The sequence below is a fragment of the Trachypithecus francoisi genome, unplaced genomic scaffold (assembly GCF_009764315.1).
Source record: "Trachypithecus francoisi isolate TF-2019V2 unplaced genomic scaffold, Tfra_2.0 Lachesis_group17, whole genome shotgun sequence".
Lineage (NCBI taxonomy): Eukaryota > Metazoa > Chordata > Mammalia > Primates > Cercopithecidae > Trachypithecus > Trachypithecus francoisi.
In genome coordinates, this window is record NW_022681462.1 from 99,217,112 (window position 1) to 99,236,157 (window position 19,046).

At 51.5% G+C, this 19,046-nt stretch overlaps 1 protein-coding gene across 4 annotated transcripts in view; it reads right to left on the reverse strand.

Annotated features, from left to right (window-relative positions):
* Positions 1 to 19,046, reverse strand: part of ASAP2 (ArfGAP with SH3 domain, ankyrin repeat and PH domain 2) — a 203,406-nt gene that overhangs the window by 3,756 nt on the left and 180,604 nt on the right. For 2 of the 4 annotated variants that reach the window (XM_033176589.1, XM_033176588.1), the window contains 6 exons: positions 17,469 to 17,721; positions 14,802 to 14,936; positions 12,231 to 12,396; positions 2,128 to 2,177; positions 1,410 to 1,498; positions 845 to 967 (listed from right to left, as the gene is read on the reverse strand). In XM_033176589.1, coding sequence (XP_033032480.1) covers positions 845 to 967; positions 1,410 to 1,498; positions 2,128 to 2,177; positions 12,231 to 12,396; positions 14,802 to 14,936; positions 17,469 to 17,721 — 816 coding nt within the window. The remainder of the gene's footprint in view (positions 1 to 844; positions 968 to 1,409; positions 1,499 to 2,127; positions 2,178 to 12,230; positions 12,397 to 14,801; positions 14,937 to 17,468; positions 17,722 to 19,046) is intronic. The other 2 variants (XM_033176591.1, XM_033176590.1) reach the window with 1 other exon arrangement.

Below are 19,046 nucleotides of genomic sequence, written 5' to 3' on the forward strand. Positions count from 1 at the left end.
CGCCCCTGGAGGCTGAAGACGTGCAGTTTCAACACTAGTGGGAGCTCTGCGAGGGACAGCGACTAAAGACAGTGTCCAGACTCCTTGCACTTGACAAAGCAGTTCCCTTAAATCCTGTGAGTTCCCAGCTGAACTGTCTGCTCTGAGCTCAGATGCGGAGCCACGCCACTTGCGTCTGCTGTGTGGTGGGCTCAGCCTGGGGCTGTCTGCCTGTGCCCCATTCAAACCGGTTCGTCCACTGCCCTCACTGTATACAGCTGCCGCTTAGTGGGTGCTCACCGGATCATGTGCGCCAGACTGTGTGTGTGACCCCCCTTTCACAGATGATCCCACTAACGCTTAAAGATAAAAGCAACCAGCCCCAAGCCACCGGCCCGTGAGTGGCCAAGTCTGAATTCTTAGGTGGCCGGCACTCATCTTGTTCCCATACCCTGCTGGATGCCTGGGCGGCCACAGCTCATTTCAGGACCAGACTCACGCCTGGGGCTCTGCGCTCTAGGTCAGCTCCTTCCAGACACCCGATCCCACTAATCCAGCAATGGGGGGTGATGACCTAGAAACTCAAGGCCTCAAAATAAAGGAGTCTCACTTCAGGCCCTCATGGGTGCTCTGGAAACTGCACCCTGACAGGGGAAGCAGCCACCATGGGGAATAGTCAGGCCTGCTCAGAAGTGGGTGTCCATGGAGGAAGCGATTCCTGAGGGTGCTAAGGGGCAGGGGCACCAGGAACTGTGTCTGGACTGCTCAGGCTGAGAAGATCTCACCTGCGAGCCAGTCTCTCCAGCCAGGTGGGCAGGGATGCAGCTCAGCCCCCAGGAACCTCTCGGGCCCACCCCTGACTCACCCACCACTCCTGGTCCTCCTCCCCATCCACGATGATCACATCCCCCTCGGAGAAGGTTAACTCGTCGGGGTTGTCAGCCACACAGTTATAGAGCGCTTTCACCCGCTTAGGCTTCAACTTGGTCTGTGTCAGGAGAGGGAACAAAGGTTAGCGTGGCTGCAGCTCTCAGCTCTCAGGGCAGACAGCTCAAGCACCCTGCACCCCCCGGTCTCCGGAGCCCCGTACCTAGGCCTGAGAAGCCCGCAGATGCCAAGGTGGGGCAGGTCAGTGCAGCTCAGGAGCCAGGCAGAGAAAAGGGAAGAGCTCCCCACCAAGCAGAGAGAAGGGGCCAAGGGCTGGGAAACAAAACGGCCGGGGCAGGGCACTGTGAGTGGGCCCGTCCTGCAGCTGCGATGGGAGGGCCAAACCCACCAGCTGCCAAGATCCAAGCAATCAGGTACAAGAGGACCCCTGTCCAGCCCCCAACCAAGGGAAGAGGGAAGGCTTGCTTCCCCTGAGCCCTTGTGAAACCGCCTGCACCCTCCTGGCGAGAGCAGAGGGCCAGGAAAGGGGGCTCGTCACTTACTGCCTGAGACTTCCTGGGCATGGGTGCAGGGGGCTGCAGGACCACAGCATTGGACAGAGGACCCAGAGCTTCTGTTGCAGGAAGATCCACTGTAGGGCAAAAATGAAGCAACTTAAGACATCCCATCAATCATAACCATGAGATGTAAACAATGTACAAGCCACAGGGTGTGTCTGAAAGCAGGTTTCCCCCCAGGTGTTCTCATCTGTTGAGGGAAAAGGGAACCTTCTGATTTGGATGCAGCCCTTGCAGAGCTCGTGTGGCAGCCAAGTGTTCCCCAGTGAGCCCGCCCTGTCAGCAGGAGGGGACAAGGTTAAGGGGCCCCAGGACTGAGCTGCTCAGGAGCAGGGGTCTCAGAGGCCGAGGGAGCAGGCAGGATGGCAGAAGGGAAGGAGGGAACAAGGCAGGAGGGAGGAGAAAGGCAAGGAAAAGGGGGAGAGGAGTGGGGGGGTGGAGGAAGGCAGGTGGCGGAGGAAGAAGGCATGAGACTATTCGGGAGAGGAGAAGGGAGCAGGGGAGGAAGGCAGGAGTCGGGGAGGAAGGCAGGAGTCGGGGAGGAGGGCAGGAGGGTGGGGGGGAAGGGGGAAGGGGGGCAGAAGGGCTGTGGGAGGGGAGACAGCTGGGCCCTCCCTCAGGCCTGACCACCTAGCAGGGAACGTCCCCACATTGCCCCCATGGATCAAGCAGAAACAAACTCAGTCCCAAATTGAATAATTACCAGGTACTCTTGGTTGGCCTTTGTTGGTCAGTGGGGTGGACTTGTCAGCCCTACAAAGACAGGGAAAAAGTAATTTACTGCTACCTGAGGGTACCTGCCCCTTTCTCATACCCTTTTATCAGAGAACCTTCTGAGTTCAAGCTGAAAGTGTGTAAGGTGATTTCCTCCACTGTCACTCAGCTCTCTTTTTTATGGGAAAAGGAAGAATGAGAGGCCCTGAGAAAGTGCTAGATCCAACGTTTCTGATCCTAAAACCAGGGCTTTTCTCGAGCACTCTGTCCACGTGAGCCTGCCGATGGCCAGGGTCTGGAGCAATGCTGGGCACTGGCCCCGCCCTGAGTCTGCTCAGCCCCTTCCCTGCCTTGGTCCCATCTACACGAAAGGGCGGGGCTGAACCTTCACCTCAGGCCCAGATGGCTCTGCCAGGATGGGTCCGATCACCCTGAGTCAGTGCTGTCCATGCCTCTGCGGTCCCTGCTTCTGGGAACCAATGTGGCTGACCATGGGCTCAGGCCCCATCCATGAGCCTCTGGGCCAGCATGCCCCAAAGCCACAAGGTGGAAACGCATGAGTGAGGATGTGGTTCTCAGGGCTGGCAGACAGGGGTCCCTCCGTTGGAACCTGCTGCTCGGCAGCTCTGGATAAATGGGTTCTGGAGAGTCAGCGCTTTCATCTGCAAAAGCTGTGACACAAGATCCGCCAACTCCAGCGCTAAGGAGCAGTGCCATCAGTGAGGACCTCTGGCTTCAGTTCCCCCGTGGATCTCCTGGACCTAGCATAAAGCCAGGCACAGGACGGGGGCTGGAGAAGCAGAAGAGGAAGACCAGGGAGGAAGGGAAGGCAAAGATGGGATTCTTTCCACTGTGCGCTCCTGTCCGTCGACACTCCCTTTGCTGCTCGGAATGAACCCTGTCAGGCCTCGATGCTTACAGTCCCAGAACGAAGGAAGAGAGAACATCACATGGGTTTTGCTCATACTTTGAAGGAACTGAAAAGGAACTTTGTTTTATTCCATAAAGACCCCTCCCATGGGACCAGTCTGGCCAGTTGTTTTCCATCAATGTCTCTGGGTGTAAATGCCTCAGCAGACATCATGACACGGACCAGGCTGACCCCCTTGCCTGCGGTCATCCCTAACTACAGAACACTCGCAGGCCTGATCCTCTGAGACAGCAGTCAGCGGACTTTCTTTAAAGAGGCAGCTCGTAAACTTTTTAGGCTTTGTGATTTATTTATTTATTTATTTGTTTATTTATTTATTATACTTTAAGTTCTAGGGTACATGTGCATGACGTTTATATCATGTATAACTCCCAATGCAATCCCTCCCTCCTCCCCGCTCCCCATGATAGGCCCCAGTGTGTGATGTTCCCCTTCCCGAGTCCAAGTGATCTCATTGTTCAGTTCCCACCTATGAGTGAGAACATGCGGTGTTTGGTTTTCTCTTCTTGTGATAGTTTGCTAAGAATGATGGTTTCCAGCTGCATCCATGTCCCTACAAAGGACGCAAACTCATCCTTTTTTTATGGCTGCATAGTATTCCATGGTGTATATGTGCCACATTTTCTTAATCCAGTCTGTCACAGATGGACATTTGGGTTGATTCCAAGTCTTTGCTATTGTGAATAGTGCCGCAATAAACATACGTGTGCATGTGTCTTTGTAGTAGAGTAATTTATAATCCTTTGGGTATATACCCAGTAGTGGGATGGCTGGGTCATATGGTACATCTAGTTCTAGATCCTTGAGGAATCGCCATACTGTTTTCCATAATGGTTGAACTAGTTTACAATCCCACCAACAGTGTAAAAGTGTTCCTATTTCTCCACATCCTCTCCAACACCTGTTGTTTCCTGACTTCTTAATGATTGCCATTCTAACTGGTGTGAGATGGTATCTCATTGTGGTTTTGATTTGCATTTCTCTGATGGCGAGTGATGATGAGCATTTTTTCATGTGTCTGTTGGCTGTATGGATGTCTTCTTTTGAGAAATGTCTGTTCATATCCTTTCCCCACTTTTTGATGGGGTTATTTGTTTTTTTCTTATATATTTGTTTGAGTTCTTTGTAGATTCTGGATATTAGCCTTTGTCAGATGAGTAGGTTGCAAAAATTTTCTCCCATTCTGTAGGTTGCCTGTTCACTCTGATGGTAGTTTCTTTTGCTGTGCAAAAGCTCTTTAGTTTAATTAGATCCCATGTGTCAATTTTTGCTTTTGCTGCCGTTGCTTTTGGTGTTTTAGACATGAAGTCCTTGCCCATGCCTATGTCCTGAATGGTACTACCTAGATTTTCTTCTAGGGTTTTTATGGTATTAGGTCTAACATTTAAGTCTCTGATCCATCTTGAATTAATTTTCGTATAAGGGGTAAGGAAAGGATCCAGTTTCAGCTTTCTACTTATGGCTAGCCAATTTTCCCAGCACCATTTATTAAATAGGGAATCCTTTCCCCATTTCTTGTTTTTGTCAGGTTTGTCAAAGATCAGATGGCTGTAGATGTGTGGTATTATTTCTGAGGACTCTGTTCTGTTCCATTGGTCTATATCTCTGTTTTTTTTTTTGTTTTTTTTTTTTTTTTGAGATGGAGTCTCACACTGTCTCCCGGGTTAGAGTGCAGTGGCACAGTCTTGGCTCACTGCAACCTCTGCCACCCGGGTTCAAGCAATTCTCCTGCCTCAGCCTCCCGAGTAGCCGGAATTACAGGTGTGCACCACCATGCACAGCTAATTTTTTGTATTTTCAGTAGAGACGGCGTTTCACCATGTTGGCCAGGCTGGTCTCAAACTCCTGACCTCAGGTGATTCACCCACCTCGGCCTCCCAAAGTGTTGGGATTACAGGCGTGAGCCACTGCACCCGGACTTTGTGTTTGTTTTTTGAGTCAGGGTCCTGCCCTATTACCCAAGCTTGAGTGCAGTGAGGCAGTCAGTTCACTGCAGCCTCGAACTCCTGGGGTCAAGTGATCCTCCCCCTTCAGCCTCCTGAGTAGTTGAGACTACAGGTGCACACCACCATGCTTGGCTAACTTCCTAAATTTTTTGTAAAGACATGGTCTCACTATGTTTTCCAGGCTGGTCTCGAATTCCTCATCTCAAGCAATCCTCCTGCTTCAGCCTCCCAAAGCTCTGGGATTACAGGTGTGAGCCACTGCACCCAGCTGGCTTTGTGGATTCTAGCATCTCTGCTGCAATTATTCAACTCTGCCACTGTGGCGTGAAAGCAGCCCCAGACTGCATAAACAAACAGGTGTGGCTAATGTTCCAATAATATTTTATGAGCGCTAAAGTGAATCTCACAGTTTTCATGCACCATAAAATATCCTTTTGATTTTTTTTTCCAATCAATTACAAATACAAAAGTCATTCTTAATTCTTAGTTCATGGGCCCTAAAAAACAGGCAGCAGGCTGGATTTGGCCTGTGAGCCCTAGTTTGCTGACTCCTACCCTAAGAGAAGAGGTGTGAAAATTCACATTTATACCAGAGACAAAATTACCGGCGGTGGGGGAGGGATAGTATCCTTTACAAAGAGGATGCACTCTATTCCTTTAGAGTAAGAACTCCACTGGGCACTGGCAACATGATTCCGTCCATCCTTATCTGTCCTGGGTAGTTCTAACCTCACTGGCCCTGCTTCCCTTTTTCCTACCAGTCAGATCTGAAACCAGGTAGAATCATGTTTGAGAGGAAACCTGTCCAGCTTTTCCCAGCTAGAACACTTCTGAGAACCAGGAACCTGCACCTCACAGCTGACATCCACGGTTCTGAGTCCCAATAACTGCTGGGAGCTGACGGCTCGTTAGCCAGAACTTCCACACATGATTTGTTCTCTTGAAAAACAGCAGCTTGGAAAGTGCAAATCGCAGGGCGTCTTAAGGCAGAAGAGAGTCCAGAAGCCAAGGGAAGCATGACCTGTGGCCACTTTGGTGTAGAGGCAGAAATAATTAGCACTGGAAAGCCCATTTATTACAGCGTAATTCAGTAGCTGTTTAAGACTAGGAAGGCACAGATATGCATATTCTATTTTATTTTTTTTGAGATGGAGTCTGGTTCTGCTGCCCAGGCTGGAGAGCAGTGGTGCAATCTCAGCTCACTGCAACCTCCACCTCCTGGGTTCAAGTGATTTTCCTGCCTCAGCCTCCTGAGTAGCTGGGATTACAGGTGTGCACCAACATGCCCAGCTAAGTTTTGTAGTTTTAGTAGAGATGGGGTTTTGCCATGTTGGTCAGGCTGGTCTTGAACTCCTGGCTTCAAGTGATCCACCCAGCTTGGCCTCCCAAAATGCTAGGATTGCAGGTGTGAGCCGCCACGCCCAGCCCTGCATGTTATATTTTAAAAAGTTATCTTGCAAAGTAGCATTTAAAAAGTTTTGGGAGTCTTCTGGTTAAAATGGCAGATTTAAGTACATTTACTTCCACTTCTTCCCAAGGAAAAGCATTTTAAAAAATTAAACATAAAAGAGGTCAGGCACGGTGCCTCATGCCTGTAATCCCAGCACTTTGAAAGGCCAATGTGGGAGGACTGCTTGAGCCCACGAGTTTGAGACCAGCCTGGGCAACATAAGGAGACCCCCCCCCCTCTATAAAATATAAAAATAAATTAACCAGGCATGGTGGTGCATGCCTGTGGTCCCAGCCATGCGGAGGCTGAGGTGGGCGGATCACCTGAGCCCAGGAGGTCGAGGCTACAGTGAACCGTGATTGCACCACTGTACTCCAGCCTGGGCGACAGAATAAAAGATCAATTACAGTCAACCTAGTTGACCTCAAGAATGGAATCCCACTCCAGCAGTGAGGAAGGCTCTGAAATACTCCTATCTGTCCTGTAGTGTCCCCAAAAGGCTCAGGACCCTCTGGAAGGGGAGAAAGGCAAGGTAGTAAGCAGAAGAATTAGCCAAAAATCTGTAAAGGAGCTCATGAATCCCTGGAATCTCGCCCAGGTCTGATGAGCCTTAGCTGCTGCCCTGCCCAACCTACTAAGGACAGGAAGCTTCTATTCTTGGAGAGGGCAAAACAGAGGGTATCTGGATGGGGGACACCAGGTGCGGCTGTTGGGAGTATCTTGAAAAACAGAGGAACTAAGTAAAAGCTTAACTTTATTTCTCTACTCCTAAAAAAACTTCAGACGAGACAAGAGGCCCAGCCAGACCACTCCAGTGACACTGGTGTGGGCGGCTCTGTGCAGGCTGCCAGTTTTTACTGCCTCACCTGGAGGGGAAACACCGAGCTTGCCATTTATAGGGAAAAGCCTGGAACCCACAGAGGTCAAAACGGTGTGGAGGCAGCACTCTGCACGAACACGAAAACTGCAACACACCCGCCAGCACCTTCGCAACCATTCTCAGAAGGAGGAGACTGAGAAATGATCTCAGGAAACAAAAAGAATATCTCTACAAAAAGAGTTAAACTTGAGGATGATTATATGGGAACAGGCATGAACGCCTTAGTAAAAGAACTGGGAGATAAACTCTAGAAAATCTTCCAGAAGACAGATTTTCAAAACAGGCAGGCAAGCAAAGCAGGGATGGCCATGAGAAGGTGGCAGAGGGCTAGCTGAGGATGACAGCTCGACTCCCCTGCACCGGGTGGCACTTCCAGCCCCAGCCTGGGAGGAGGGAGTGTGGGCATCCAGCCTGCCCCCCACAGCAACTCCTTCCCCTCAGAATTAACTCTGAGCCCAGGAGACAGATGGTAGAAGCAGAAGATCGGAGGGGTCTGGGTCTACCTTTGGGACTGGGGTACAACTAAGAATATGCACACTAAACTTAGCGTGAGCAGGAAGCTAACTTCCACATGTGAAAGCATGGTGATGCTGAAGTTTGTCAGAGCACTCAGGGTACTCCAATAAACAAGATGACACATTCAGAAGAAAGGCCAAGGAGTCTGACATCTGAGGAATAAGAAACATTAAAAGAGAGAACAAAAAACCCCAATATTTAAAGCATTAAAAAATCAGTGAAATTTCTCCAAATTGAAGGACGTAGTTTGTACCTTGAAAGTCTCTGTCATCTGTCTGGCAGTGCGGATGAAAACACCCACACTGGTACCTGGGGAGGCGCGTCACCCAGAGGTGAACAAGAAGGGCATGTCCGCAGATGGTGGCCCAACAGGAGCGTCTGAGCCCAGGTGGGAGGAGGAAAGCATCCAGGTGGCGGGAAGCGACAGCCCCCCTGAGCACCCAGTGGGGGTCCTGGAACAAGAGGCAGACCCAAACAGGGAAAGGCAGCTGCTGCGCAGAGGCGGCAGTAGAGAGGGGGAACCTGTTTCCTAAATAGACACCGATCAAGGAAGTAAAGATGGGAGCCAGACTGCTCACCCTCAGAAAGGAAGGAAGTATACAGAAAAGAAGAAAACTAGAAGAAACCCCATGGTGACTGTAAAACATTGCCTTCCAATTTGTTACTATTTTTCTTTTTTTAGAGCTTGGGTCTCTGTTGTCCAGGCTGGAGTGCAGTGGCACCATCAAAGCTCACTGTAGCCTTCTCACGGGCTCAAGCAATCCTCCTGCCTCAGCCTCCCAAGTAGCTGGGACTACAGGTGCGTGCTGCCATGCCTAGCTAATTTTTAATTTTTTTTTGTAGAGATAAGGTCTCACTATGTTGCCCAGAGTGGTCTTGAACTCCTGGCCTCAAGTGATCCTCCCACCTCGGCCTTCTAAAGTAATGCAGGGATGGGCTGAGCGTGGTGGCTCACACTGTGTCCGGAATTGGTGGGTTCTTGGTCTCACTGACCAAGAACGAAGCCGTGGACCCTCGCAGTGAGTGTTACAGTTCTTAAAGATGGTGTGTCTGGAGTTTGTTCCTTCAGACCCTCAGATGTGTCTGGAGCTTCTTCCTTCTGGTGGGTTCGTGATCTCGCTGTCAGGAGTGAAGCTGCAGATCTTCGTGGTGAGTGTTATAGCTCTTAAAAGCAGCGCATCTGGAGTTGTTTGTTCCTCCCGGTGGGTTCGTGGTCTCCTTGGCTTCAGGAGTGAAGCTGCAGGCCTTCGCAGAGAGTGTTACAGCTCATAAAGGCAGCGTGGACCCAAAGAGTGAGCAGCAAGCAAGATTTATTGCAAAGAGTGAAAGAACAAAGCTTCCACAGTCTGGAAGCAGACCCCAGCCGGTTGACCCCGGCTGGCTGGGGTAGCCTGCTTTTATGCCCCATCTACATCCTGCTGATTGGTCCATTTTGCAGAGAGTTCATTGGTCCATTTTGACAGAGTACTGACTGGTGCGTTTACAATCCTTGAGCTAGACACAGAGAGCTAGAGGGAAAAGTTCTCCAAGTCCCCACTAGGTTAGCTAGACACAGAGTTAGCTAGATACAGAGTACCAATTGGTGTATTCACAAACCCTGAGCTAGACACAAAGTAGTGACTGGTGTATCTACAAAACCTGAGCTAGACACAGAGTGCTGATTGGAGTATTTACCATCCTCTGGCTAGACATAAAAGCTCTCCACGTCCCCATCCAGCTCAGCGGCCTAGCTGGCTTCACCTAGTGGATCCTGCATGGGGGCTGCATGCGGAGCTGCCCGCCAGTCCGGAGCCATGCCTGCACTCCTCAGCCCTTGGGCTGTCGATGGGACTGGCCGCCAGGGAGCAGGGGGCGGCGAACGTCGGAGAGGCTCAGGCCACGTAGGAGTCCACGGCAGGGTGGGCAGCTCAGACATGGCGGGCTGCAGATCCCAAGCCCTGCCCCGCAGGGAGGCAGCTAAGGCTCTGCAAGAATTTGAGTGCGATGCCCGCGGACCGGCACTGCTGGGGGACCCGGCGCAACCTCCGCAGCTGCTGGCCCGGGTGCTAAGCCTCTCAATGCCCTGGGCTGGTAGCGCCAGCTGGCTGCTCCATGTGCGGGGCCCGCCGGAACTCACACTCGCCCGCCAGCACAGCCCCGGTTCCCACCCGTGCTTCTTTCTCCATACCTCCCCGCAAGCAGAGGGAGGAGGCTCTGGCCTCAGACAGCCCAGAGAGGGGCTCCCACGGTGCCGTGGCAGGCTGAAGGGCTCCTCAAGCGCCGCCAGAATGGACACCAAGGCCGAGGAGGCGCTGAGAGTGAGGACTGCTAGCACATTGTCACCTCTCAACATCTGTAATCCCAGCACTTTGGGAGGCCAAGGTCAGGAGATCCAGACGATCCTGTCTAACACAGTGAAACTCTGTCTCCACTAAAAATAAAAAAAATTGGCCGGGCATGGTGGCCAGCCCACCGCTGCTCCCCCACCCCCTGCCCCGAAAAAAAAGAGTAGTGCAGGGATTACAGATGTGGGCCATGGTGCCCAGTCCCCAAATTCTTTATTTTTTTATTTTTGAGATGGAGTTTTGCTCTTGTTGCCCAGGCTGGAGTGCAATGGGTACAGTCTCAGCTCACTGCAATCTCCACGTCCTGGGTTCAAGAGTCTCGTGCCTCAGCCTCCTGAGTCGCTGGGATTACAGGAGCCTGCTACCATGCCCAGCTAATTTTTTTCTATTTTTATTAGAGACGAGGTTTTACCATGTTGGCCTGGCTGGTCTCCAACTCCTGACCTCAGGTGATCTGCTCACCTCGGCCTCCCAAAGTGCTGGGATTATAGGTGTGAGCCACTGCGCCCGGCCCCAAATTCTTTATTGAGAGGTGGAACTGATGACTTCCTTGTGCCTTCCTCTCTGCCCCTGTGTCTGAGCTTGTAACTGTTTGAGCAGTAATGTATGGCAGAGGTCATTCTGTGCCAGCTTCCAGGGCCAGGCCTCTCTCTGGGGACCCGTCCTTGGACCCAGCCACCATGATGTGAGGAAGCCCATGCCAGGGACACATGGGTGTTCCAGTCACAGCCCAGCTGAGGCTCTGGCTGGCAGGCAGCATCAGCTACCACAGGGTGGGTGAAAGGCTCTGACCTTGTTTCCCAGCCAACGAGTCACCTCCTGTGTCCAGCCACCCCCAGGCTTCGAGTCCTTTCAGCAAAGCCTCTAGATACTGTGGAGCAAAGACAAAGACCCCACAGTCCCATCCAAATTCCTGACAATCTGTCAGCAGAATAAAATGGCCGTGCCTCATGTCTGTCAGTTTGGTGTGGTTTGTTACTAGAACAACTGAAATTAGAGACGTCAGTGTGAACTCATGGATTTCAATACAGAAAGATACAGAATAGAGAGATAAATGGTGTATGTATGTATCCACGTACATGTATCCATATTTCCAAGTTCTGACAGCTCAGAGGGCCTGTGTGGGAGCAGTGACTCTCCACCTAGCCCCCAGAACTTGGCCTCTAAATATCATTTCCACTAAAAGGAACCATTTCCCACCATAAAGATCCAGATTAAGAGCCACAAACTGGGGCTGGGCTTGGTGGCTCACGCCTGTGATCCCAACACTTTGGGAGGCCGAGGCGGGTGGATCACGAGGTCAGGAGATTGAGACCATCCTGGCTAACACAGTGAAACCCTGTCTCTACTAAAAATACAAAAAATTAGCCAGGTGTGTTGGCGGGCGCCTGCAGTCCCAGCTACTCGGGAGGCTGAGGCAGGAGAATGGCGAGAACCTGGGAGGCGGAGCTCGCAGTGAGCCGAGATCACGCCTCTGCACTCCAGCCTGGGCAACAGAGCTAGATTCCGTCTCAAAAAAAAAAAAAAAAAAAAAGAGCCACAAACTGGACCCATCTGCAACAAACGGCTTATTTGGACAAACACCTAGGCTTGAACTGGGTCTAAGGATTGGGTGCTGTTCCTACATCCATGTTAATTTCCTGACTTTGCAGGTGGTATTGTGTTATGTAGGACAATGTCCTTGTTTGTGGGAAATCCATGCCTCACACCACAGAGGGTCTATGTGTTCAAAACAACCTTGGGAAAATAGAAAGAAAACAGAGACCACCTGGGTGGTGAGCTGCAAACAGAACCCAGAGGCCTTGTGTGTTGAGGACACGTTGTCTAAATTCATTCTGTGGACTTAAAATGTACATTTGTAAGACATTTTTACAGTCTAAAAATCCTCAAGTTATTTTTAAGACCCTTCAGACCTGAGGAATTAGTTGTGTGGCACGCACGCTGAAGTAGGAACCCTGGGGATTGCAAACGTTCATCCAGACCCCGTGGCAGGTGAGGTCAGAGGACAGGAGCACGGATGGCCGAGCTGGCTGGGGGTGGCTTACCCCGGCGCAGGCTTCTTCTGCGGGAGGCGGCTGGGCGGCTGTGGGGGCAGAGGTGGGGGCCTGCTCTGCGAGATCCCAGGCGGGGTAGGCTTGCTTGGCTGGCTCAAGGCTTCCAACACGCTAGGTGTCTTGGCAACAGGAGGGGGCGGCGTGGGGGTCAGGGGATCTGCGGAGGAAAAGGACAGACGTGCAGAGGGTCAGCTGCGAGGCTTCCCACTCAGGCCTCCTCACTGGAGGCTTTCTGAGAAGGGCTTCATTTTTCTATTGCTATTTCCTAAGGAAAAACCTGCTATTTCCTTCCTGGTTTTCAGAAAACTATTCGCAGGGAGGAAGCAGGGAGTCCTTTCCAAACTAATAAGGAAGCTGCGAGCCTAAAGTTAGGATGACAATTTTATTCTCTTAGCCCGTGAGTGAGTATTTTCTCAGCTAGAACTCCATGTGGGAAAGCCAGCAGTTTCCTGCTCTGGACTCTAAGACCCAACCGCAGGAGGCCGGGGCCCTCAGCTCTGCCTGGGGAAGCAGGGCCTGCTTTGCACATCGACTGACCTGTGGCCAAAGGGATGAGGCCCTACGCACTTCATCGGGCTGCTGGGCAGGGTGGATCTGAGGAGAGATGGGAGCTACGAACTTAGTAACGGCTCCTCAGTCCGCGGAGTGGGTGGGTGCAGAGCTTTATTAGTGTCTTATGTTTTACAGACGAGGAGGCTGAGGCCCACGGAGGGGAAGAGCTCTCGTCAAGGGTGGCAGAGTTGGTAAGACCTGAAGGGAGGCTGTGAGCCCAATTCTCCTTCCTCTGTCTCCTCCCCCGATGGGTGTTCAGCGCTCTCTCAATGGCAGGCTTATCATCCTGGGCCTCAGGATGGGCGGCCTCTGCCAGGAAACAACATATAAGGCGCTGGTTTCCCTCTGCCAGGAAAAGCCAGGAAGAATGAGGCCTTCGGCTAAACAAAGAGAAACCTGGGGTGGGGAAAAATGAAGGAATCCAATTGATGATCTTTCTTTTTTTCATTATTGTTTCCTCTTTCCAATTTAAAGGAAAAGTCAAAAGGCTGACTCTAGCACACACATGCAGTCCCAGGGCCACCAGACGGAGAGGCAGGAAAGTGGGCCTAGCCTTCTGTGTGTTCGTTTTGGAAACCTTTGAAGACCCTCCCAGACCCACTGCTCCCGGCTCTGCCGCCAGCACGTGCATACATGGCACTGACTCTAGCTGGGGCTGGGCTGCTTTTAATTTTAACTTATTCTAAGGAAGTCACGAGCACCTCAGCTCAGGAATTCTCATTCATGCTCTGGAAGCAATGAAGCCCAGAGATGCTGGACTCCCCACTCCAGGGCTGCTGCAGCAGCAGGAGACGGGGCAGCATCCAGGGCTCGTTTCTCTGATCCAGTGAAAAAAGATGCTCTAGTTCTGCACACTGGAGAAAAACTTCTTCCTAAAAACCTCCTCTTGCTTCTCTCACCAAGGGTTTCAGGACTTTCAACCACATGTTGACATTAAAGAAAACATGCCAGGCTGGGCGTGGTGGCCCACACCTGTAATCCCAGTACTTTGGGAGGACGAGGCGGGTGGGTCACTTGAGCCCAGGAATTTGAGCCTGGGCAACATAGTAAAACCCTGTCTCTACAAAAAAATACAAAAATTAGCTGGGCATGCTGGCTTGTACCAATAATCCCAGCTACTCAGGAGGCTAAGGCAGGAGGATCACTTGAGCCCAGGAGTTGGAGGCTGCAGTGAGCCATGACTGTGCCACTGCACTTGCACCAATAATCCCAGCTACTCAGGAGGCTAAGGCAGGAGGATCGTTTGTGAGCCCAGGAGTTGGAGGCTGCAGTGAGCCATGATTGTGCCACTGCACTCCAGCCTAGGGGACAAAGAAAAACAAGGCTGGGCATGGTGGCTCACGCCTGTAATCCCAGCACTTTGGGAGGCTGAGGCAGGTGGATCACCTGAGGTCAGAAGTTTGAGACCAGGCTGGCCAACATGGCAAAACTCTGTCTCTACTAAAAATACACACACACACACAAATTAGCTGGGCATGGTGGCAGGCTCCTGTAATCCCAGCTACTTGGGAGGCTGAGGCAGGAGAATCTCTTGAACCAAGGAGGCGGAGGTTGCAGTGAGCCAAGATTGTGCCATTGCACTCCGGTCTGGGTGATGGAGTCAGACTCTGTCTCAAAAACAAAAAAAAAAAAGAAAAGAAAAGAAAAACAAAAAGCCAGATTCTAAACCAAGTGACTGTCCCAAAATATTGAAAATCACCAAATGGCCCAAGGAAAAAGAAACCCTGGGGTACTGTGTAAGGGAGGAAATGTTGCTGAAATGCTTTGGAAGACAGAGGAAGGGAGTGAGGAAGCTACTTGATGGTGCAGTGTGGGGACAGGCAGGGGTTTGCAGCTGTGATGGAGGAGGCTGGGGGAGCTGGGAGCCCTGCACAGGAGCCACAGGGGGCCATACAACACGGGGCACTTGGCATGTGTCTGTGCCGGCGGCTGTGCGGCTCCATAGAGCACCCCCCACCATCCAGATCTACAAAGCCCACAGGCAAGAAAGGAAAAAGGAAAAAAACGTACTGGTAGATGTCACGCGAAGAGGGGGCAGCGGTGGATGGACAGCTGGCGGATCTGACGAAGATCGCTGCCGGCTTCCACCGTCCACACTTACAGAGTTTGTCTTCCACAGGGTGTTAGCAGAGGAGGCTGTCTGAACTGAACCCACACGCATGCACACAGACGCATGCATGCACACATACACGTGCACACACACAACAAAAACAGAAACAGAACACTGCGTTATTGATCCTCCCCCTTATGAAATGGTATGACCCTTCTACCTAGAACCCTCAACTCTTTTACTCCTGTCTCTGGCACGTGGAAGATAGACACTGATACCCACTAAACCAAAGATGCTTCAAGGACTATTCTCAGCTGGTTTTCTCAATCCATGAAATTTAAAAATTCCTGAGTTTATTTCTCAAACATCAGTATCATTTGAAGAAGGAAATAAACAGCCACAATGCTCTCTTGCGAACACTGCACTTGGAGCTTCTGGAACTTCTGCTCCTCTCCACCCTCCCATCGAGTCCTTCCCATGGGCCGTGGGAGTCACCACCATGCGAAGAGGAGTACCATGTGCCCAGCTGGCACAGGTGGAGGGCAGAGTGCAAATCAGACACCAGAGGAGGGGCTCTCTCTCCCTCCCTCCCGCAAACATATTTCTGGCTGGAAGCAGACACAGATGACACCAATCAGGTTCAGGTGACCCACAAAAGAGATGGCATTTCCCAGGTCACAAGCCCTTCTTCTGCCTGACAAACCTGCAAGCTCAGGTGCACAGGGCCCAGGTGCCAGGTGTGACCCCATGTTGGAGGCTGTGCACAGCCCGTAGGACAAAGGCTGGGCCTAGAAATGGGCCAGGCCACTGGGTCCAGAGGAAGCTTTCGAGCTCCTCCCATGGGGAGCCAGGTCTGTCCCAAGTGCAAGGCTGACACTGTCAACCCTTTGCTATTTATTTAGTTGCACGTGAGAATTCCATCCAAGACCACATGTGGGCTACCCAGAGAATGGGGGAGACAGCAGGTAAGGGGTAAACCTACATCACTGGAAGAAATGAAGCTAGGGACAGGAATGGCAAAAATAAAAGGGAAAAAAATCAAAACCCTCGAATTCCAAGACTTCGAGAAACCAGGAGATTAAGAGTTTACCCCTCCATGACCCAGCGGAACAAAATAAAATCTTTCCTCACATGACATACACAGCCAGCAAAAGCCACTGCTGAGAAGGAGGATGATCAAAATCATCTTGATTGTGGGCTGTAGAAAATTCATGCCTGTCTACAGGATCTGGGAGAGGCAGGAAGAAAGCCGCACCTACCCTGGGCCCTGACCAGCCATCCTGGGGGTTTGACAGGAAGGAGGTGGGACTTTGTGGCTTCACCTTGTAGCTGCCTTCCATGCTCAGGGACATCCTCATCAAACCAGGGATGGATGCGGTCTGGGATGTGGGGTGTGTGAGGACAGCAAGCAGCTGGCTTCTGGGCCTGCCTGGGGGAAAGGCCTGCTCTCAGCAGGTTTGTTCTTGGGTGTATGACTCAGTGACTCACACGACAGGTTCACTGTCACTTCTCTGGGCCTCCCTGAGTGACAGCGCAGAGCCATGTGAGGGTCTGAGAGACACCTAGGACAGCAGGGAAGACTGGCCCAGCCGCACAGGCGAGTGTATGTGCAGCACAAAGTTGCAGCTGTCTGCTCAGCCCTGGGCCAGGTCTCCTGGCTTCAGTCACCCTCACACACCAACCCACCTTGCCCAGCTAGCAGCTACCGCATAAGGACAGTTCGGAACGTATTCGGGGGCGTAGGCCCCACTCCATCAGCGGCTCACAGCGGTCACAGCGCCTGGATACATGCTCTGTGCAGACTCTTGTCCTTCCTGGGCCTCCCTCCTCCCATCAAAGCCTCAGCAGCCCCCTTCATGTGGGAAACCCTCTGAAGGCCACGGTGATGACTGGAGCTCAGCCTAGAGCTGAGCAGGTCACTCGCCGGACCTGCCTTCAAGGAGCACCGTAGCCAGCTGCTCTTCAGGAAGGACAAATTACTTAACTTTTGGGAGCTTTGCTTTACGTATTTCCAAAAACAGAAAGTGTCACCTGTTGAGTCAAACCCTCCAGGTTATAGCTGAGGTAAGAAGAGGAAGCTTTTTGCCCTAAGACACTGGCAGGACCACAGAGCTGGTTTTGTATTTTACAGTTAGGCCGAGCACTGTTCCCCAAATTAGTAGCATTTTATCCTTGATTTTATGGGGATCACTGGTAAGAAGTAATCGCAGGGGCCATGAACTGGACCAGATGAAGGCAGAAGAGAAATGAAAAGGAAAGAACGAAGGCCTGGGAGGGAGAGTGGAGAAAGATAAACAGAAGGTCGCGGAGGGCAGACCTGCAGGAGTGTGTCTTTTGGCCCAGCCCTGGGAGTTCAGATGACCACCTCAGGCTGCCCTGGGGGAGTTCCCATGTTACCCAAGCCAGGCAGATGCCACAACTCTGCCCAGAATCAGAGTCAAATCAAGAGACTCTACCACCATCTGGCCTGATAAGAATGACGGAATCCCTTTAGGAAGCAAAGAGAAAATAACTACAAAACAGAAGAGCCCAAAGGTCACTGAGTTGGAGGCAGGGCAGCTGCAAACTTCCCAAACCACAAAACAAGCCCCTCTGTAAATTCACAGGGATGACTGACAGCGTCATACCTTTGCCAACATTCCGTGGAGGAAGAGGGGGGGCACTGGTGGTGCTGGGGGCTGCCGGCTGGGCGGGAGGTGGGCTGCCACTCAGGATGGCTCCATAGGTCTCATTCTGCAAGATGCTGGGCATGAAAGCCCTCTGCTTGTCCTTGGCAAGGTTTGCAGCATCTCTTGCCAAAGATACAGCGTTAGACTGAAGTTGGTTGGAGCCCAGCTGGTAGAAGCTGATGGGCCGGTCTTCTCGTCGGTTGGGACTGGGCTGCAGGAGAACATTGGGGCAGAGGCGTGACACAGAAATGAACTGCTCCTGGTGATGACATTCAACACAGGGCTGAAAACCTCACTGACACCAGCTCTGCTGGGCTGGGTACCATTTGAGCTCTCAACTGTTGCCTGGGAGCCACAAGTTGCGTGAGAGCTGCAAGAGTGAAAACTCACTCCTCCTCGTGTCTCGTGAAGGAAACACACATTGATATGGTTTGGCTTTGTGTCCCCACCCAAATCTCATCTCGAATTGTAATCTTCACGTGTCGTGAGAAGAAGGTGACTAGATCATGGCAGTGGTTCCTCCCTGCCGTTACTGTGATAGTGAGTTCCCACAAGACCTAACGGTTTGATAAGGCTGTCACTTGCTCTCTCTCCTGCCACCCTGTGAAGAGGTGCCTGCTTCCCCTTCTGCCATGACTGTATGTTTCCTGAGGCCTCCCAGCCAGGTGGAAGTGTGAGTGAATTAAACCTCTTTCTAAATTACCCAGTCTCAGGTATTTCTTTATAGCAGTGTAAGAACAGACTAGTATATACACACACACACCAAAAAAGCTGTGAACTACAAGTTAAAATTCTCCATTCTGTGATGGATTTAAAATATAAGCTATTTATCTTATCAGCCGAAGTTATCTCAACCTAAGTCAGCATTTTTCCTGAAGTTTCCCTTCCTAAACATGACTTCTTATGTTACCCCACAGGGTAGCCAGCTCTGGCCAGCCCGCTACACTCAATCTCCAACAGCTATATGGCTCATTCAGCAGAAATCAATGTTTTCTTCCCATATGAACAGGAGCTCCTGAGATTCCTCCAAATCAGGGTTAACAAACAGTGGCCTATGGGCTGCCACCTGCTTTTTGTCGGTAAAATTTTATTGGAACATAGCCATATCCTGTCATTTAGATACTGTCTAACGCTGCTTTTGAGCCATCCTGGCAGAGCTAAGTAATTATAACATGGACTGTGACACTTTAGGCCCACAGAGCCTAAAATATTTACTATCAGGCCTTTAATAATTTGGCCACCCCTGCTCCCGCTGAAGGTAACGTGCTTTTTTTTTTTTTTTTTTTGAGACGGAGTCTCACTCTGTCGCCCCGGGCTGGAGTGCAGTGGCCGGATTGCAGCTCACTGCAAGCTCCGCCTCCCGGGTTTACGCCATTCTCCTGCCTCAGCCTCCCGAGTAGCTGGGACTACAGGCGCCCGCCACCTCGCCCGGCTAGTTTTTTGTATTTTTTAGTAGAGATGGGGTTTCACCGTGTTAGCCAGGATGGTCTCGATCTCCTGACCTCGTGATCCACCCGTCTCGGCCTCCCAAAGTGC